Raw genomic sequence first — 23,426 nt, 5'->3', positions numbered from 1 at the left:
GAGGGAACGAGAAGTGGGAGACCAAATTGGAGGTGGAAAGATGGAGTGGAAAAGATTTTGTGTGATCTGGGCCTGAACATGCAGGAGGGTGAAAGGAGGGCAAGGAATAGAGTGAATTGGATCGATATGGTATACCGGGGTTGACGTGCTGTCAGTGGATTGAATCAGGGCATGTGAAGCGTCTGGGGTAAACCATGGAAAGCTGTGTAGGTATGTATATTTGCGTGTGTGGACGTATGTATATACATGTGTATGGGGGTGGGTTGGGCCATTTCTTTCGTCTGTTTCCTTGCGCTACCTCGCAAACGCGGGAGACAGCGACAAAGCAAAAAAAAAAAAAAGAAAAAAATATTGGAAAGGATCACAATTATGCGCGTGATCAAGATATTCCTATGAGTCCACGGGGAAAATGAAACACGAAAAGTGCACTTGGAACTTTTCGTGTTTCATTTTGCCCGTGGACTCATAGGAATATATATATATATATATATATATATATATATATATATATATATATATATATATATATGGGAGGATCTATGGGGATATATGTGGGTGGATGAATAAGGCAGGTGAGGGTGGAACATGGGGCATATATGTGTGGATGTATGGGGCAGGTGAGGGTGGAATATGGGGCATATGTGGGTGAATGTATGGGGTAAGAGAGGGTGAAATATGGGACATATATGGGGGGATGTATGAGACACGTATGGGTGGAATATGGGGCATATGTGGGTTGATGTATGAGGCAGGTGGGGGTGGAATATGGGGCATATGTGGGTGGTTGTATGAGGCAGTTGGGGGTGGTGGAATATGGGGCATATGTGGGTGGATGTATGGGGCAGGTGGGGGAGGAATATGGGGCATATGTGGGTGGATGTATGGGGAAGGTGGGGGTGTCATGCACGAAAGCAGGTACACTGGTAGAAGTAGAGGGCATGTGTGGGTGGGTGGATGTATGAGGCAAGGAACAGGTCTGGGTAGAAGGACGGGGAAAGTTTAAGTGGAAATAAGTGCAGGCGTGGTTGCAGCAAGGGCGCGCCAGCCAGTGCTGTAGGAGGGTTGCCTTCAAGATAGTCACCACCCCGAAGGTAACAAGCGGGAACGGACGGTACAGCCGAGATATCACACTGCTGGGTCTGAGGTAGTATGCAGCAGTAGAGGCAAGGGGTCAGCAAAAGGGGACACTGACCTCTGGGGGAGCAGTGTGAGGACAGGATACAATGGTCCAGCTGGACTGTCATGTACCAGCAGCTGCTCCAACACCCCCCCTCCCCCCCTAAACTTGCCCAGCACAATGACATTATTACAAGGTTTACCATCTCCCTCTGTACTGATGGGAACTTGACAGATTCAAAGGGAAAAAACCATATTTAATCCATCTGAGGTACTGTTTAAAACATGAAAGAAACTGGCTCGCTCTTGGCAGTTTTGTAACGAATTTTTGTCTGTAATACAATAATACAGCTGAAGCCAGCTGGAGCTCCTGCACTGGTTGGCACACAAGATAACGAATTTCTAGAATCTTACTTCTCAGTATGCCTTGAATGTAATACGTGAAGCTGTTTGAAATAGTAACTCCTTTTCAAAAACATGCGAAAAATACTATAGGGTATGGGAAGCACTCAACACATGACAAAGTGAGGGTATTCTTGGTGTGCCAGACACATGCACCGAACACCGACGCCAAGCGGCACGGACAGCCTAAGAAAAGAAAGAGTCTTCCATGAGATAATCATTATACTGTGAATTATGGCTTAAACTATCATGATCCTCATTCAATGTTTGCTGGCCTCTTACAAGCCCCATTACTTATTGGAGTGGTGGCGACGGGCAGCAGAATAGCGAGGTAACTATCTTGATTAAAAAGGTAAAGGAAAATGTACTTACTGTTACTATACACAGAAAGTGCAATATAGGGTGAGTACTCAAGTAGCAGGGAGGAAGACTGCCCTTTTCAAATGATGGCTTTTACGTTGGTAAGTTCCCAAGGTTGTAGAAAATAAAGCAAAGAATATAATGATCGCATAAAGGATTCTAGCTTAAGCGAATAGTTTCTTCATATAGTAGAATCTGGAAGTTTGTTGAGTTCTGTTTGTTTGGCAGCAGCCACAGGTATGTGGATATTATACATCTGGGGAGGATAACCACGAAGGAGTCGTGCGGGTGGGCAAAGGATGGAAAAGATCTGGGTCAGAGGTTGACTTCCTGGCCAGTATGAAGCCGAGACATGCATTCTGTGGGTCACTTGTGGTCGTGCAGGAGGGTCGAGCAGGACATGGTACAGTCAGGCCGAGCAAGACGTGGTGCAGCTATGATTCGCTCCACTCAGATGACCCTTCTTTGTCTCTGTTCCACCTTCCAGCCCATTCCATTACACTTTTCTGTTCCATTATCTTCCAACATCCCACTCCACCGCTACTTACACCCAAAGTCTAGCGAAACTATTTTACACAAAAACAATTGACCGACATTCATCTTGAGAACTACTAAACTCTGAACTGTTACAGCAAGATTGTTGGAAAAGTGTTTGCAAAGCGAGAAACTGGGAGTTCAAAGGGAAAAGGACAGTGCCTGGCTAAGGAGTGTGAAGGTGAGGTAGCTGACGTTGGCTCCTTCCTCAGTCCATCATCCTAACCCCACCCCTGACACTTGCGCTACCCTGGCAGTGTGTGTAATTGATTATCTCTGTTTTGTACGAAGAAGCAGCTTCATACTCGTGAGGCCTCATCTCTTGAACATTCTCTACTCTCATACAACTGAAATTCCTGTATGCTGTCTGCATCAACCATGTCTTCAGTCAGTTTTCCATTCATCCACCATTCTCACACTATAAAAGTACTTCACATCTTTCTCAAAAATAATGATGCCTCATTTTTTGTCATGTCCTCTGATTGTTCTTTCCCTACATCTCTCGAACAACTGTTCTGTTTACATAATCAATCTATTCTAAAAATTTATAATCTATGATCAGGTCATCCCTATCTATCTTCCAAGGAAGGCATATCTAAAGCCTATAGCCTTTCCCTGTAATTCAACTCTCTTAATTCTGGCACAATCTTTGTTGCCATCCTCCGGAACGTCTTCATTAGCTCTTTGTGGTTCTTTAGATGCAGAGACCAAATCCTCAAGTAGGATATGAAAAGCTTTCTTAATATTTCCTTATCCATATACTCGTACTTGAAAGTTATTCTAAAATTTGCCAAAACACAGTTTGTCTCCTTAACCATTCTCCTAATCTCGAACTCTGACGGCAAGTTAGGAACGATATCAAATCCCAAGTCCTTTTCACAAAATAATCCTAAAGCTTATCTCTCTCTCTCTCTCTCTCTCTCTCTCTCTCTCTCTCTCTCTCTCTCTCTCTCTCTCTCTCTCTCTCTCTTTCTGCGTGTGTGTGTATGTGTGTGTAAGATCCCTAAATAGGTCTTACGTGCCCGTCACGTCTCCCCCTGCCCTTCACAACCATAACTAATCAAGGAACTGACGACCGCAGCTTCAGACGCCTTCGTTAACACGGCAGTCCTGCGGTATGCTCCAGCCTCGCCTCCCCACTAATCATCATAGAGTTCCATGGTAAAGTTTATATATAAACCGCAACACCCACTGTGTTCCAGCCTCGCCTAACCAACTGTCTGTTACTCTGCTCTATGGCAGGTTTACATGCTCACCACAACACCGATTGGGCCTAACCTCGCCTTCCAACTCGAGTATCATATCGCTCTGTCACAGGTTTAGACACACACACACACACACACGTACACCCGTACAAAGGCTCCACCTACACTCAGAAGCGTGACCACTGCTCGTGTGCCGTGGTGGAAACATTGTGTATAAGTGTGATGTGAGTGAAGAGTAGTCATACCTCACAACTGCACATGGTAAGCAGAGATGAGTGAGATATGGCGTACGCTCATACTGAGCAAGCTCCTCACTGCATGACGGGACACACACATATGTAAGCACGAACTCCAAGGTATTGCGATAATATATACTAATCATGAATTATATGTACTTGATTGGCCTAGTCTCTATTACCTTCTCTTTCCCCCAAAACTAAAGAAATCACTTATCAAGTGGGAATGGTCATGAGTCTGGCTGGTATTTGCAAAGAAGGCTACCCTCTGTAGGTATGAGAAACTGCACGCTTTACGTTTGGCTGGCCAGGGGAAGATTATCTGGACGGTCACTGACACTAAGGCCAGGTTAGCGGCAGTACCAACACAACACACATTCCTTCCTATCTTAACGATAATTCAAGGAAAATTATAATACTGGAATGAAAACACTTTAAAAATGATCCCAGAATATTCAGCTAACTTTGGACGATACTAATAAAAAAAGCCATACAATTACTCTATTTCTACTTGAAGCTGTTAGCCACACCGACCTATCCTGAAGCAGTAGTCCTGGATGTTCATGGTGTGGATGGCAGTAGTGAGTCACGTAAGCAGTGTTACTCATCCATCCAACATTTTTCTGACTGGGATAAGGCACAGATCAGGAGCTTCACCTCAGTAAATGTTTCCATTCTTCACAAACCTCAACATATCAAACACGTAGCCGTCACAATGGTTTACAACTTTAATCACCTTCATTCTGTACCTCTGTCTTACATTTACTGCCTAGGAGGTGTAATGCTCTGGCGAGGGAGCAAAGGCTGTCCGTGTAGACCAACACAACCACACTAAGCCAGCAGGGAACTCACTTCTGGAACACGGAAAGGGCAGTAGCTGCGAAATGTCTTGAACATCCACAGAGAAGTGCTTTGATGAACTGCTCAGTATATACAGCGTTAGATATCACTGTTCATCGTACTGAACTACATTATGCTGCACCATGTGTACAACGCTACATTAAGAATCTACCGCCCAATGTGTATAACGTTACTGGACAACATTATACCGCATAATGCGTCGAACGTTACTGAACTCTTTACATCATATTCGAAAACGAGTGCAACAGTACTAGAGAGTATATCATCTATTTGACAATGGAGTAACTATGTAATATAGGTAAGACAGATGCCGCAAGTCAGGAACCCAACAGGCCAGAGAGACCCAAACAAGAAAACATTTCCTGCTACTCACTTCAGACTCCTGCCGCCGAGTCTCTTAATGAGGTTGTTTTTAGATATATATTTGGTTAGGGTGCGGTAGGCAATGATAATGCTCCAAGCACCACTAGAAAGGTGCGACTCTGTTCAGCTCGAGGACATTCCTCGTATACTTTTCCTCAAGTTTCTTAACTTTCTCTAAATCATCGCACTTCCAGGAATCCATCAACAAACTCCTTCCAAAGTCTTCAGATAGCAAACCTTGTCCTGCAGTCCACAATCAAGTCACTGAGGGTGGTTGATGGCTCCAATCGTGCCAGCTGCAACCGGGCGCTACATGTACACGTACAAGTGCTGTGGCCAGACGTCCACTTCACCTTACCTGGTATCCCCGCGATGACCAACGGCTGCCATACAATATTCTTATGCCGAGATTATGCAATGAACCTTGGTACAAAATGTAAGGTTCATAGTAGTCTTTGGCAACTCTAGACTCTGACGCTGGGTGATGTGCACTGATAAACTGTAGCCTGTGCTTAACATACATTTGTGTCCATGGGCCGCGCCACGCGAATGAAGTAAGGTTTCGTTACTTCATAATATAGCAGAGATCGCCCCCTGAAACCTAAGCTTCAGGTTGCAGTTTCATTTACCAGGCAGTTCTGAGACAAGTGGTGAAGTTAGCAAGCGAAGAGTCAAATGCAACAACAGTCACAGGAATCAACATAGGAAAGTCAAGCTCAAGGAAAAAGATATCGAGATTAGTAATCTAGAACTTCTCAGATTATATGAACAAAAGTAAAGCCTAGACAATAGCAAGCATTGCTTTAATTAAAGGATTATCATAGCAGGAACGAGGTCAGGATGACATCGAAAATAATGGTTGTATTAATCCAAACACATAGCGTATGGATACCACGATTAACGTGACATCCAGCAGTGTCAAGTATTTCATGGTGACTCTGACATTTGGATCTTGAGTACGGATACCTCCCTCGCTCCCACCATCAGGGTAGGTGGGCATAAGGGCCAGCTGACACCAGACAGACATCCGGGTGCGCAAGCGACACTCAACACTGGTGGAGACCAGGAGACCACGAGTAACCGACCGTCAGAAGCATGATGATGGACCGACCCACACGAACCCTCAGCACACACCACCCGTAGCGACATTCATCCAGGTTTATGATGCGGGACATGGATACCCCAAGTGTCTGCATTGTCTTTGGCAATCATGGTCCGTGATGGTGAACTCTGTTTTGTCTTACAATGTTTAGGCGTCATCAACACCATACAAACTACTCCTGCTTGAATTACCATAAACGTTAAGTATAATTCCCGACCATGTGATAGTAACTTTCCTCTACTCCTCATTCTACACAGGACGAAGACTGTCCGTGGTGTCTGTACGATATCCTTTTTCCCGGACATATTTCCCAGCTGTGGAATCCGTCTCGTCCATCCATGTGCAACCCCCACCACCAGAGGGAAGCCATGCTACCCCCAGGAACGTGCAGTGGACCTGGCCTCCAATTTTCTCCCCAATGCATGACCAAGAATGCTCTTCTATCAGTCAGAGACGCTATGACAAAAGTGTACTCTTAAAAGTTCATCTACGATGAAAAATTATATAATCCTAAAAGAATTTACGAGAATGTGGAATCTCTAACGCCAAACAAGACAGGTTCTGCTTGTCCAAACACATTTCTTCATCTGTCTTCTCCATTTGCATCTAAACTGAGAAGTATGGGTTTATGATCATTAGAATAACTACGTCAAAAATGAAAACATATGACGCACCAAAGGTCAGAACCACATTTTTCTTAGTCTGTATTACATACCAAGTTAGTACACATACACATCTAGCCTAGATCAAGACCGAAGCCTCCAGCCCCACACAGAAACACCCGGCCCAACATAGACAGACCAGCCCGGGGGGGCAGCCAGCAAGCTTCAGGTTGACTGGACCAGGAATCAAAGATCAGCAAAGCAGTGAATGTAGGAAGACAGAGGGAAGGGAGACAGAGTGATACCAACACGTCTCCTTCCTTGTGGAAGATGGTTGGCAAGTAACAGTATCGCCCTGACTTGACGGAGCGGGTCAAGCCGAGTAACGTGGCCCAACTAGACCATGGCGGACAGTGACACCAGCTGGCCCGACGACAAGAACTGTTTCCTCTAAGCCGTGCCAAATGACAAGTGTAGCGCCCCGACGTATAAGTCTCCCAACCGAAAGCTAGCACCTAAGTGGCCTCCATCCCATGCTATCTTAGCTCTTCAGAATGACCCAATAACACCAGCCTCCTACCTTCACCACCATCGCCTCTATATGCCACCACCTAACCCCAACCACACCTTCCATAATTTGACGTAGGTTTTGGAGACATACCTCTATCATCATGCGGTAGAGATCCTCCCCTAGGACGGTGGTGTGATGTTGCAAGATAGTGTCGTGCAACACACACCACCATCCGTCAACTTATATAATAATCTGTCCATCCGTCGATGAGCAAGGCCACAGAACACGGAGGAAGCGGCAGTAAGGTACTTGGTGATGGCCGGGTTCGGGTATGGTTTATGGTTGCTGCGAGGTCACTGCCCCGGCTGTAACGAGGCCGGCTAGGTTAAAGCATCAGGAAACATACCTTGTAAACTAGAAAGTTATAACACCTTATGACAGCCATGAGTGGTGCAAGCTTCCGAGGGAGATGGTGGTGTTCTCAGCTTCACCAGGAGAGTGTTGGTGGTGTGTCCTCAAGTGACAATGGTGTACTAAAATTTCAACAGAAAAAATATTTGCATAAGATTCTGCTACACCACACAGACAGTTAACGACCAACATACACACATTAGCCAGCGTAGGTTACAGACAACAGGGCAGTACGTCCTGATGGGTGTAAGTGACGGCCAGCAGGTTGTTACTCTCCTGCCACTAGTTACATGAATATATTCTCTTGCAATCTACACTCTACATAAGCCCGGGGAGAGTCTACATTCAGTTTCCATAATTCCAACATTTGCACTCATTTTACACAAGAATTCAGGGGAATAAAACCTGGTCTTGATAAAAGAAATTCAAACGCAAACATTTCATATTAGTGTGGTACTTATAAAAGTGTATGTAGCTTTACTTCTAGACCCTCATTAGTGGCAGTGAAGAGCCATAGTCAGTCCATCAACAAACTTTTATAAACAGAGAACCACAAACTGCACGGTCATGGACATCGGCCACTTGAGACCAAACGCAATATCAAACGTCCTGTAAAAGTAGCTTCATGGCTTCTACGCAACATTAGTGTCTCTTGCAAGGGTAGCCGCACCCTATTGCAGGTAGGGCACCAACCAAATGGAAAGTGAGCGCAGCCAGACTGGCCACGACAATAATCGGCGGATTCCTCGTTATGACAATTGTCTGAACAAGACTGGAACACAGATGATTCATGGAGCCATAAGCTCGAGTTTGAGTGGGATGAATCATATGACCAGACCTGAAGAGTACAGTTGGTACTTCATGGCACTATCCTCACGAGGTACAGTCTCTGGCACTTGACACATGTGCACTACTGGCAACGTTATGAGAGATAGTGACCGCCACTTACCTTCTGTACCAGCGGCACTGATATCGAGGCAATCAGTGGGTGAATATTATCTTTCTTACACCACTGGTTTAAACACAGGAAAAAGATAGCTATTGGCATTTACTTTTTCTACACAATTAGTACTGACACCAGAGCAAACATACAAACACTGACAACAAAGGATTAGAAAGGTCAGGTGACTTGCTGGCAAGTACTTACCATCTGTACGTAGAGTGCAGGTCGCTCTCCTCATCCTAGCTTCCCTGTGGAAGACAAAACATGGGTGAACAACCAGCATTTCTCAGACATACACAAATGATAGACGAAACTTTCCGACACACACACACACACACACACACACACACACACACACACACACACACACGCACATATACACATCCCCAAACATATTTCAACACTTTGTCGTAACCTTCCTGAAAACTGGCAAATCGCTAGCACCGCAATTTTTTTCAGCTTTCTTTATGAAATCAAAGATAAGAGGCCGTACCTAATTCTTCACTCCTCCAGTTCGAGAGAGGCCGTCGCCTCAACAAGCCCTTTTGGTAACACATCTTTCCATCAGTTAGTCTTGGGTGGCCGCCCCGCCTGCTCCATGCCCAAAATAAGTTACATGAAAGCTGCTTCAAAATAGAGCAGACTTGGCAGTTAATGAAGAGGAGATTCTTAAATGAGGTCGGAGAGGAACTTAGCTATCACAGTAAAACTGTCATCATCATCAATTGTATCCTTACTTGGGGTGTGTGACGCATGTCTGTTCCAATGTACCTACGTTCGCTTGGTATCCTCATCAAATTTTAACACTACAAAACTAGTGATAGAACCGGGCGGGTGCGGGTCATGGAGGCTGCTAACCTAGGTCACACCTCACCCTAAACTGGGCTACCTAAGCCATACCTCACCCTACACTGGATAACCTAAGCATTACCTTATCCTACACTAGATAACACAGGATATACCTCATCCTACACTACATTATACAGCTTCGCAAAGATAGCTTCAGTCGTAGTGGCTATCAATTTTCACTGTCTCTCTGTCTCTCTCACTGAAATAGTGTTTCCCATCCATCACTCCCGATCCTTTGTCACCCTACCCACCCTACCTCACAGCCAGTTAGGGAGAAGTGATAGTTTTATTCAACTTCGAAGTTTTTATGAAGTGAATGGAGGGAAGAAGAAAGTCTTCACAGGCAGCAAGTGTAAGGGAATACGCACATATTATCGCACAAACTCATACAAGGACGTACCAATACAGGCACACAGACACACATTTAAACACACAAATATATTCTTACACACACATGCCAAAAGGGACAAATGCACCCGTGAAGCACAGATCAGTGTGTTGGGAGTGGATGATAGTTGAAGGTTGCATATCATTTAATATTTGTACGACCTGCTAGACAGTTGTGGCGAGCGGTAGGTGACATTCCTAAGGCAGAGGATCACTGGTGTATCCAGTAAACTTACTTCAGCCACAAGATACATTACCCTTGGGAAACTACTTTAGAAAACTATCTAAATGATGCACCTCGTACTGTACTGCTGAACCCCATCAGAGGTTCTGGAATATTACGATCTTGTATACCCTTCATCAGTTTATAAAATGAACACATTTATTTCCTTTCATTAATTAAATGGTATTTCTAAACAAATGTGCTTGTATGATGAGAATTCTCATTCAGCTTTCACCGACTCAGGCCTTGTACTTACACAGGAAGGATCTAGTATTGAAATGCGAGTGAAGCAGACCGTAGACTTCACACAATTCCAGTATAAGATACGAAGCACTGAAAACTGCATGCACCACACTTCCTGTCATCATCAGATACTTTAAGGTTGTGCACAGTAATAATCTGCGATAACCAACCTCAAATATACTTCCGAGAAAACTCGTTAGAACATATGCTATCCTTTTAAATACTGCCACCTAACGGACACAGGAACAGGCACGATGAACGCGTGAATCCCAAGAGAACAACGATATGATCCTTGATTACGAAAGTACGACCAGAGAGAACGACAGTGCTACGTGTGAGCGCTATGGTGCGACCAGCGAGCACGATGGTACGATCAGTAAGAACGACGTTAAGAAACTTAGTTATGATGGCAACATCTCTGACGCGACCCTAAGCATCCTGCGAATCAGTACCCGGCAATGTGGAGTAAGTGGGAGGTGGTAACCAGGATCTGCAGGTAATGGTGGTGGTGTTAACATCAGGAGGTGGGCTGTAGGGATGAGGATGCTCACTAGAGAGGAAGGAGGAGTGGTGGCGTTCGCTTGGAAGAGAGGAAGGGGCGCTCGCCGGTATGACCAGGATGACAGAGTGTGACACGGAAGGATAAGGTTATTATGTAAGCCAGTCCAATATCAAGGTTATCAGTGATCTATGCTGTATCTACGTCCTCCAAGAGATATATACCCTTTACCAGGTGTTCTACCCATTATGAGGATCATGGGTAAGCATCACCATAGATATCCATGCGTGGTAGATGTTAGTATGGCTGTTTGTATGGGTATGATGACATGTGGATATGGATAGGAAGCTTTACACTCGTAAGGCCACACACACGCGATTATTCTTCGCAGCTTTACGCAGCAGTAACTGAAATTGCTTCTACACTTTCGCTGCACTCATGAAAATATAAATAAAAAGATTTCCACGTCGAGATATTGAAGTTTAATGTAATGTAGACCACCACACCCGGTGTGAGGAGTGTGCCAATGTTGACACACTGTCTAGCTCATACCTACGAGAAACCAACAAACTTGTGCGCCAATCGTTTAAACCTACGGCGGCCGAGCAAGCCATCACCATTATCACCATCTCTATCACTGAACATTACTATTACTACCATTATCACCTGTCACAACTATAAGTGGTTATTATCTGCTCTTCCTTTAACCATCACAAAACACTGAATATACTATAACTTTTTCTGCCCTGGGAAAAAGGGGAAAAATTTTATGTTCAAAATCCTTTTTCTAAAATAATTTTGGGAGAGGCTCGGCGGGGGTAAGTTACTTAGGGAAGACTTGTCATTAAAGACCAGCAGATATTTAGGTAAAGATATAGCATCTTAACCTAGACGATTCTCCGGGAGGTACATCACTCGATCTCCCGCCGCTCTCGTCCCATACCCTTGCGAGGGAACTCCAATCTCCTTAAGATATCGCCACAACTTTCGTCAGAATATTGAGGGAACAATCGGGGAAATAAAGGGATGAACGGAGGTCACTAGCATTAAAGATTCTGACCGACAGTCATTTTCAAAACGACGACTGTGTGGAGTCGTCGGAACCCTTCTTCCCTAGAAGGCGTAAGACTACTTCCTCACTACACTGAACACGCAAATGTTTCCTTAATTTCCCAAAGGAATCCTCTAAAACAATCGAGCATAATATTACGAATGCTGTTTTTTCCTTGACATTTTAAGAGCAACATCGTTAATGGAACCAATTTCCAAACTTGGAACAGGGATTTCCTAATATCTAGTTAGTCTCACCCCAGGCAGCCCCTCAACCAGAGCCCCGACACCGTCCTGACCCGCAGGTTCTCCCCCAAGCATCCCCCCTGCCCCAGCAGGAGGCAGCGAGCGAATAACAGCCAGGCAGATGAACCATTTCAACGCCGTTCATTTCCTCAAAAACCTAAAGTTAACCACACACACACACACACACACACACTGGGCGATGGTCGACGTGTGAAATCGACATCATACCGACCATTTAAGCTAGATGGTTCAAGGCTTGGGCACAACGGTACGACCCTCTACAGCACGAAGGTTCGAACCTTGAGTGCGATGTTTATTAGGGGCGATCATAGCCAAGCAGTAGCGCTCCCGCCTGTTGCACAGGGGTCCCGGGTTCGATCCTGCTGTTGGAGGTTTGTATGTTCTATGAAGGTGTGCGTTCACATGCACTTTGTTCGTATCTATATACCTTCGCGTTGTACAATTAGGTTCGGTAAAATGCTATCTGCTGGCTGTGTGAGCCTGATGGGAAAAGACCGGTGTAGACCCCGTTACTCGCTAACGTGAGACGAAGGGTATTCGAGTACATAGTATTCGAAAAGACATTTCCCTATTAGGGCTATCATAGCCTAGCGGTAGCACTCCCGCCTGTTGCACGGAGGTTCCGGGTTCGTTCCTGGCTGTTGGAGGTTTGTATGTTCTATGAATGTGCGCGTTCATATGCACTTTGTTCGTGTGTATATATATATATATATATATATATATATATATATATATATATATATATATATATATATATATATATATATATATATATATTCCTAAGAGTCCACGGGGAAAATGAAACACGAAAAGTTCCCAAGTGCACTTTCGAGTAATAATCACATCATCAGGGAAGACACAAGAGAGAAATATAACAGTCAGTTGATAAACAGGTGGTAAAATCACATGTTTACCAAATGGCGTCCTAGCTTCGTCTCTTCGATGTACATCAACTGACTGTTATATTTCTCTCTTGTGTCTTCCCTGATGATGTGATCATTACACGAAAATGCACTTGGGAACTTTTCGTGTTTCATTTTCCCCTTGGACTCATTGGAATATCTTGATCACGCGAAAAATTGTGATCCTTTCCAATATATATATATATATATATATATATATATATATATATATATATATATATATATATATATATATATGTGTGTGTGTGTGTGTGTGTAAGTCGAGAACATTAACTTGGAAAGCAAAAATGGGTATGTTTGAAGGAATAGTGGTTCCAACAATGTTGTATGGTTGCGAGGCGTGGGCTATGGATAGAGTTGTGCGCAGGAGGATGGATGTGCTGGAAATGAGATGTTTGAGGACAATGTGTGGTGTGAGGTGGTTTGATCGAGTGAGTAACGTAAGGGTAAGAGAGATGTGTGGAAATAAAAAGAGCGTGGTTGAGAGAGCAGAAGAGGGTGTTTTGAAGTGGTTTGGGCACATGGAGAGGATGAGTGAGGAAAGATTGACCAAGAGGATATATGTGTCGGAGGTGGAGGGAACAAGGAGAAGAGGGAGACCAAATTGGAGGTGGAAAGATGGAGCGAAAAAGATTTTGTGTGATCGGGGCCTGAACATGCAGGAGGGTGAAAGGAGGGCAAGGAATAGAGTGAATTGGAGCGATGTGGTATACCGGGGCTGACGTGCTGTCAGTGGATTGAATCAAGGCATGTGAAGCGTCTGGGGTAAACCATGGAAAGCTGTGTAGGTATGTATATTTGCGTGTGTGGACGTATGTATATACATGTGTATGGGGGGGGTTGGGCCATTTCTTTCGTCTGTTTCCTTGCGCTACCTCGCAAACGCGGGAGACAGCGACAAAGTATAAAAAAAAATATATATATATATATATATATATATATATATATATATATATATATATATATATATATATATATAAAAATATTATTATCATTATTTTGCTTTGTCGCTGTCTCCCGCGTTTGCTAGGTAGCACAAGGAAACAGACGAAAGAAATGGCCCAACCCACCCCCATACACATGTACATACGTCCACACACGCAAATATGCATACCCATACATCTCAATGTACACATATATATACACACACAGACACATACATATATACACATCCACACAATTCACACTGTCTGCCTTTATTCATTCCCATCACCACCTCGCCACACATGGAATAACATCCCCCTCCCTCCTCATGTGTGCGAGGTAGCGCTAGGAAAAGATAACAAAGGCCCCATTCGTTCACACTCAGTCTCTAGCTGTCATGCAATAATGCCCTAAACCACACCTCCCTTTCCACATCCAGGTCCCACACAACTTTCCATGGTTTACCCCAGACGCTTCACATGCCCTGATTCAATCCATTGACAGCACGTCGACCTCGGTATACCACATCGATCCAATTCACTCTATTCCTTGCACGCCTTTCACCCTCCTGCATGTTCAGGCCCCGATCACTCAAAATCTTTTTCACTCCATCTTTCCACCTCCAATTTGGTCTCCCACTTCTCCTCGTTCCCTCCACCTCCGACACATATATCCTCTTGGTCAATCTTTCCTCACTCATTCTCTCCATGTGCCCAAACCATTTCAAAACACCCTCTTCTGCTCTCTCAACCACACTCTTTTTATTTCCACACATCTCTCTTACCCTTACATTACCTACTCGATCAAACCACCTCACACCACATATTGTCCTCAAACATCTCATTTCCAGTACATCCACCCTCCTGCGCACAACTCTATCCATAGCCCACGCCTCGCAACCATCCAACATTGTTGGAACCACTATTCCTTCAAACATACCCATTTTTGCTTTCCGAGATAATGTTCTCGACTTCCACACATTCTTCAAGGCTCCCAGGATTTTCGCCCCCTCCCCCACCCTATGATTCACTTCCGCTTCCATGGTTCCATCCGCTGCCAGATCCACTCCCAGATATCTAAAACACTTTACTTCCTCCAGTTTTTCTCCATTCAAACTTACCTCCCAACTGACTTGACCCTCAACCCTACTGTACATAATAACCTTGCTCTTATTCACATTTACTCTTAACTTTCTTCTTTCACACACTTTACCAAACTGTCACCAGCTTCTGCAGTTTCTCACATGAATCAGCCACCAGCGCTGTATCATCAGCGAACAACAACTGACTCACTTCCCAAGCTCTCTCATCCCCAACAGACTTCATATTTGCCCCTCTTTCCAAAACTCTTGCATTCACCTCCCTAACAACCCCACCCATAAACAAATCAAACAACCATGGAGACATCACACACTCCTGCCGCAAACCTACATTCACTGAGAACCAATCACTTTCCTCTCTTCCTACACGTACACATGCCTTACATCCTCGATAAAAACTTTTCACTGCTTCTAACAACTTGCCTCCCACACCATATATTCTTAGTAGCTTCCAGAGAGCATCTCTATCAGCTCTATCATATGCCTTCTCCAGATCCATAAATGCTACATACAAATCCATTTGCTTTTCTAAGTATTGACGGGGTTGACGTGCTGTCAGTGGATTGAATCAGGACATGTGAAGCGTCTGGGGTAAACCATGGAAAGTTGTGTGGGGCCTGGATGTGGAAAGGGAGCTGTGGTTTCGGGCATTACTGCATGACAGCTAGAGATTGAGTGTGAACGAATGGGGCCTTTGTTGTCTTTTCCTAGCGCTACCTCGCACACATGAGGGGGGAGGGGATGGTATTCCATGTGTGGCGAGGTGGCGATGGGAATGAATAAAGGCAGACAGTGTTAATTGTGTGCATGGGTATATATATGTATGTGTCTGTGTGTGTATATATATGTGTACATTGAGATGTATAGGTATGTATATTTGCGTGTGTGGACGTGTATGTATATACATGTGTATGGGTGTGTGTTGGGCCATTTCTTTCGTCTGTTTCCTTGCGCTACCTCGCAAACGCGGGAGACAGCGACAAAGCAAAATAAATAATAAATAAATAAATATATATATATAAATAAATATATATATATATATATATATATATATATATATATATATATATATATATATATATACATACATATATATATATATATATATCTTTCATACTATTCGCCATTTCCCGCATGAGCGAGGTAGCGTTAAGAACAGAGGACTGGGCCTTTGAGGGAATATCCTCACCTGGCTCCCTTCTCTGTTCCTTTTTTTTTGGAAAGAAAAAAAAAAAAAAAAATATATATATATATATATATATATATATATATATATATATATATATATATATATATATATATATATGCCCAATTCACGCACATACATACATACACATACATATGTCTACATCATGACACATCGAAAACACGTTGCTCATTTAGAAGTATTTTCCTTAGTTTCATCAAAATACCTTAACATTTTCTATCCATGGTCAGGAGAGCCATATATTTAAACTCCCTTCACAAATGGCCTGCCACTTTAAGTTGCTATTTCAATGAGCTTTGACGTATTTCGCCAAAGATGTATCGTTACTGAAAGCGAGATCAGATTGCGGGGGATTTACTCAAAATTTGGAGTTATGCTTCTTGTACCTCAACTCGCTCTTATCCTAATGCTAATAGGCTATCCTAGTCACGGACAGCATAGAACAGAAACCAACTACATAATTTGCCTCTATCAACAGAGTCAGGAACTATACATACTATTGCAAGGTCTTATCACTGTTGATTTCATTAACTCAGATCCTCTCAAAGAGTATTAGCAATTATTTCTGATTTAGACCTTATCCATCTTTATCTTTAACATGTTTCATTTAAATTTCATGAGCCATTTGTCTTGAGGAAAGTTACAGTTGGTCTAGACCTTCCTGCAGTTCCTAGCAATTCTGAAACCAATTTATTCTCCAGTTCTTTTTGTCGTTGCTTATGACACACTTGCGTGTGTGAGCGCGCACGTGCACCATCCCTCAATAATATCTATGGGAAGGACTATATCTTTGGTAGCAATTGAAAAAAAAAATATTATAAACATATCATGGCCTCTGGATCAGGTTGCTAGAAAAGCAGAGGATGAAGCTGGAGTATCACTCCGTTACGTTTCAGCAAAAAGACTTGTTCACACAGACTCACAACATGAGAGAAGAACCCAATATTTAAATGGACAACACTCCTGCCCGGTGTAAGTATTTCTCCAGAGGGACACACTCCTGCCTGGTGTACAAGAAGTATATCTCCAGATGGACATCGTGCCGTCTCATGTAATTATTTTATGTCAAATACGTTAATTTCCCTGGGACTGAACCTTTCCGTCAAGAGGTCGGGGAGGAAACTCCCTCACCTCCAGGCGGCGCTGAAAGACCAACTAACTCCTGAAGAACAGGCCAGTTTATCCTGTCTCGCCAACAATTGATACAACCTCCCCCTCCCCAGGCTCTCTCATAATATGACTCACTAATCCTGTAAATGGGACTTAATGGTGTTCACAACTCTCCCCTTCTCTCATTTCTTTCCACCTGCAGAGGATTACACACGTTCATACTCAGATGGCGTAGTGAATAATAGAGATGCTGTGCATCTTTCGATGTAATGACGAAGGGTGTAATAGTCCTGGTGATGAGTAAGGGTGTAACACACCAGGTAATAGAGATGGATACACGGCAGGTGATACAGCCATGATGCAAATGGTCTGAGTACAGAAGGTGGGAACAAATAACACTGGTGATGACAGTGAGGGATTTCAGGCATAGAGTGAGAGTTCTACAGTTCCTATGGTCAAGACTTTCATTCTCCGAGCGTCGGAAGTTAAGCCTCCAATAAGCACGGTGTTACAAAACTTTAGGCACAATACTCCACCTCTCTGAACACATCACATCAAGTATTTATAAGTGCCACACTTTACGAAATGTGAGACTGTAAAGTTTACAAGAGACGGAAGCCACCAACTATGTGGGCGGGTGGGACTGGTGTGGCTAAGGAGTGAGGGAGATGCTGAGGAAGAATGACTGCCACCCACCCAGCGCCACACCAAACCAGACCCACCCAACTACCCAGAAACGGGATAGACATCAATACAACCAACCCCACATGCTCGCCCGCCACCCACCCAACGCCGAGAGCCCCGCCACCCACAACTATCCCCACCCGGCCGCCCACTCAACCAACGCCGGGAGCCCCTGCCACCCACAACTATCCCCACCCGGCCACCCACCCAACCAACGCCGGGACAGCTGACGATAACTGGTTCGGTCCGGAGCTGAGCCACCTAGGGCGGAGGAAAATCTATACTCCTTGATCCTCTGGCTCCCGCTCCTTGAGTTGTGGGCGGCCTTAGCACCAGCTGTGGGCGGCCTTAGCATCATCTGTGGGCAAGCTTAGCACCAACTGTGGGTGACGGCAGCAAACCGTACATCAAATCATGGGCAAAGCATGGCTTAGCTAGTGACAACATAACAAACATCATGAGCGTCATGCACTTTACAACATCAATCACTAACGTGGAATAAAACTTCAACATATGACATTAAAGATGAACGTTTACAGTCGTCCCAAAATACACAGGCACACGGGAGTAGGACCTTCACAGGTGAACACAGAGAAATCAATCTACGACACAGAACAGCAGACCATAACAAAAGAAGACAACAGCAAGAGAATGGAAAACAAAACATACAGCATACTACAGTAGACAATAACAACATGATGGTATTACTTCACAACATGACAACAGGAAACAACAGCGTTACATGGGAATTATCCGCTTGCTTGTGGTTACAATACCATTGAAAAGTCACCTTTGCGGAGGTTGCATCATCACAAGGGAACATAATCACATCGAACTTCTCACTCCAATGGAGCCCATCATTTCCCGGCTACTGGCCGTGGCGCAGCCTTGAAGACGCAGAAGCTCCATACAAGGGGTCCTAGAGTTATATGATAGATTAATCATATAAATTCAAAATAAAGAGGAGCGGACACAGTGAAAGAATTCTATACAAACTACTATGGATCATTACGTGAGTCAGATATACTAGAATAAACGTAACTGTCAACTGTCATCATTAATCAAGATGATATCATAGAGTTCTTCCAAGGGTAAACATCAAATGTAACGCGAAGAGTGGAGAATGACTCCATATATCAGTGTAGAATACGCCTTCGTTAGTTTCAGTGAAGAAAGTAAGGATCATACGTAATCGGAAAGGTATGCCAGAGTTATCTATTGTGAAAAATTACAGAAAATGATCAGAAACTTAATGTAGTACAAACTCAGCTGTTATACCTGCATGGACGAAGCAATACGATCCACTAACACCCAGCAGAACAGTTGGACCTACTCTCACCCAGCATAAGACTCGCGTAAGACTGTTTGTGAACTGCACACCAACAGCCCCAGTGTGTGCGAGGCACAAAGAAAATAAATAAATAAATAAAATGAATAAATAAAATAAAAATAAAGCAAACTGGTGCCAGGGAAGGAAACTTTTCTAAATAACTGGGTGGATTATTACGTCTCACAATCCAATAGACGAAAACCAAATTTGTTTGGAATGCTTATAACGGAGTTGAGCATCAACACTGGAGGACCACGTCCCCCGCCTGTACATCACAATAACTCCAAGTAGTGGGATGAGGGGGAGGAGACAGGATGTTGACTAATACCACAGAAAGTAGAGGCAACATTGGAAACAACCCAGGGAGAACAGTATCAGGATCTGGGACTCAGAACTATTGGCATCAACACCGGCTGGAGCATAACATTAGGACAAAGTCACCGGGCTACGACCATCAACAACCTGGTCCATCTACATAGCAACCAGGCAGCTGAGGTGTGAGGAGACCTGGACATGAGTTTCATGTTGGTATTGTGGTTTCAAAGCTATATCTGGAGATGGGAACCTGAGACTGAGGATACACATATACATACATACATACACATTCAAGAGTATGGGTGCGGGATACAGAAACACGTAAGTGCAAAATCAGCCAATAAGTACACATATAAGTACATTTACATCCACATATGAAGATATGCTCGTTCACAAGGTAGACTCCTGGAAATAACAGCTACTCAAGTGCGACGTTCAGCTCTCTCCTCCCTTGCTATAACAATTTGCTGCTGGTATTACTTGAACGGTGACAACACTGCACAAAGTTAGAAAGTGTTATCCATGAAGTGTTCCCACAACAAACTGAACCTCAGAAAAATACTTATATCTCTGTGTTCAGATCCACTTCACTTATATGTAAAGTTATCGCAGCCACTTAAAATATCGCACTGGCCTGGAGGCCTTTGCCATCAGAAAACATTCTGGTTCAATAACAAAATGAACCTATTTATCCTTTTTTCAGTTTCCTCTTTATATATTCATTCTTGAGCAGCGGCCTCACGGAGCGATATATGGTAAAGCAGCGACCTCCCGAGCGATGATTTCCAGAACAGCGGCCTTCTGGAGCAATATATTCTAGAGCAACGACCTTCCAGAGCGACACCTGTCTCTCTTCCCTTCCTCTAACTTCTGTTGTTTTACATAGGATACAAAGCGTCGTGAGCACTGGGGTTCCCTTACTACTTTATATTCTGTTTCTTGTTTTCTTTGCTGAATCTCATTCCTTGCCACTATCCCCTAACTTCCTCTTTCTATAACCTTCCTTCTCCACTTCCTTCGATCTCCTTTCCCTCCGTCCTCTCCTTCCGTATCATCCCTCCCTCCCTCTTATCCGCTAACAGTGAGGCACGTCCTCACAACACTGGTGTCTGATGCGCCAAATCCAGAGCCTCTGTGTGAACCGGCAGCACTGAATATCATCCACTGGTGGCCAAATGTCAAAGTGTATATATGTTAACCTAAATGTTACCAATGATTTCAGGATGGAGGTAGCGACAGTTAACATACGAGATCTCAGTCTACTAAATCCATAGACGACGGACTCTCACATATCTCGTACAACAAAGACTCATGTATATTGTGCTGTTTACTTCACTTACTGTTGAAATCTACTCTGAATCATATCGAGTATTTCTCACAAATAATGTTTTCCTTCCACTGCTGAAATCTACCCTGAATCGTATCGAGTATTTCTCACAAATAATGTTTTCCTTCCAAATCTCTGCTCTACTTCCGACTGGTTCCTTGAGGAAATACCCCTTATAACTATATGACACAGGCGTCTGTGTAACAACAGGACGCTCAAGTATCCTGGTGGATTATGAATACAAATATTATACACAAATATCCCAAATACTAGGTACGTGAGTTAGTGCTTGAAGACAAGCAAAGCTAATACGTGCATTAATGGTATTGATGATACCTGGTGACCCTAAATAACATCACAAGTCAAACCCAATATATGCACTGTCGTAAACAGTAAGTTGGTGGTAAATTGTGGGTTGTCTCACGAAATTCACGGGAGAAAAATGTACATTTTTGATGACAAGAGAAAGGTTTGGGGTGTACGGCGCCATGGACTTTCTATGATCATGTAGTTGTAGAATCCTGTGACTCTTGACTTGCGTGCCCATCCCCCTCTAGGGACTGCCTCACCATTAGTTGTTGGGCACACATTAAGATGACGCCCCCGTCCCGATACTGTCATCTGGCTCCTGCTGACGCTGACACACTGCTCAAACACACTCAGCATGTGTGGTAAGGCTTAAGTCAGCAGCGTTGGTCCTGAGGTCAGTTCGGCCCCAGTAACGCTCAGTACCCAGCCTTACAACACTTAACCCCGGTCTCATAACACAGCACTAGCTTCATATCACAACACTAGCTTCATAACACAGCACTAGCTTCATAACAGCATCAACCTCAGGGCATTCAGCACCAGCTTCACAGCACTAAAAAACAACCGAACAACTCTCAGCCCAAATCTCACAACTAACCTTCCACCTCACTCATCGCTTGTGGAGGGGAGAGGTTGTTACCTAGACCTGTGTAACTGGGCGGTGACTCATTCCTGGAGGTTTTATATTATTTCGACCTGTGTTACAGGAGGCTTGGCTGTTACTGTACGCTGTGTTACTAAGGGATGTGGTATGACGTGTTACTAAGGGATGTGGTATGATGTGTTACTCAGGGATGTGGTATGATGTGTTACTGAGGGATGTGGCATCATGTGTTACTGAGTACTGAGGGATGTGGCATGATGTGTTACTGAGGCATGTGGTATGATGTGTTACTGAGGCATGTGGTATGTGTTACTGAGGCATGATGTGTTACTGAGGCATGTGGTATGATGTGTTACTGAGAGATGTAGTCTCATGTGTTACTGAGGCATGTGGTATGATGTGTTACTGAGGGATGTGGTAATATTTCTACTGTATTACTGAAGGGTTTGGTATTATTTCAACCTGTATAACTGAAGTCTTCTGTGTTATTTCAACCTGTGTTCTCACTCAAAACTACATTACTAGAGGTTTTGAGTTTTAATGACACCTGTTCTACAGATTACTGTCTACTGAAACTAGACCTACTGGTTACAGTTTATTGACATATGTCCCACAGGCTACTGGATATTGACAATTATCATGTAGACTACTATCTACAGGCATCTAATTTACACGTTAGTGTCTACTAGCACCTGTCTTATTAGCATCTGATATACAGGTTAGTATCTATTGGCACATGCCCTTCAGGCTACTGTCTACTCTTAAGTTGTGCTTCGCTAAAGTACGGTTGCATTATAGTATTAGGAAAGGTTACTGTCATGTTCAGAGAAGCTACAGATCCATTATTTTGTTTCTATTGAGAATGTTTCTGTATAGTTGTGATGTCTCCTGGCACAGTGTTACTGTCATGTTTATGATCAAGTCTATGACCATTGGTGGGTCATGTGTGTGCTTTCATTAATCATCGCATGGTGGCAACATCTGTGACAGCGCCCATACATAAAACACCTGTTACCGCTGTATTACCATACATAATTTTACAGAAAATCCTCTGTTGTGCATCATTACTGTGTTGAGCTTTCCTTACATCACTGGCAGGATCAGGTATATGGGTGATGATCCTGTTTTGCTGAAGGAGGAGGAAAAGGAAAAGGAGGAGGAAGAGAAGGATACCGAGGCCGGGGATATGGGGAAGATGGCCGAGAGAAGAAGAGAAAGGAAGAACCAGAACTGGAATAAAGAAACAGAAGGTACAAACGTCAACCGACCGGCAAAAAACATACACAACCATAGAGAAGGAAGACCGGCAGGACGGAGAGAGAAATAGAGGAACCTTATGGAATGTAAGAGGGAGAATGGAGTGGGAACATGTGAAAACGTTTTCATCTCATGATATCACAAATTCGCCTCACTGGGGAGAAGCCCCACAC

General features: G+C 43.8%; 1 protein-coding gene across 5 annotated transcripts in view; it reads right to left on the bottom strand.

Annotated features, from left to right (window-relative positions):
• Positions 1–23,426, bottom strand: part of Trpm (transient receptor potential cation channel, subfamily M) — a 246,533-nt gene that overhangs the window by 152,388 nt on the left and 70,719 nt on the right. For all 5 annotated transcript variants that reach the window (XM_071660313.1, XM_071660310.1, XM_071660312.1 and 2 more), the window contains exon 3: positions 8,851–8,894. In XM_071660313.1, the coding sequence (XP_071516414.1) occupies positions 8,851–8,853 (3 nt within the window). In that variant the 5' untranslated portion in view covers positions 8,854–8,894. The remainder of the gene's footprint in view (positions 1–8,850; positions 8,895–23,426) is intronic.

This window comes from Panulirus ornatus, chromosome 69, assembly GCF_036320965.1.
Source record: "Panulirus ornatus isolate Po-2019 chromosome 69, ASM3632096v1, whole genome shotgun sequence".
Taxonomy (NCBI): Eukaryota; Metazoa; Arthropoda; class Malacostraca; order Decapoda; family Palinuridae; genus Panulirus; species Panulirus ornatus.
Note: the sequence above shows the minus strand (reverse complement) of the source record. Positions and strands in the feature narration are given on the sequence as shown.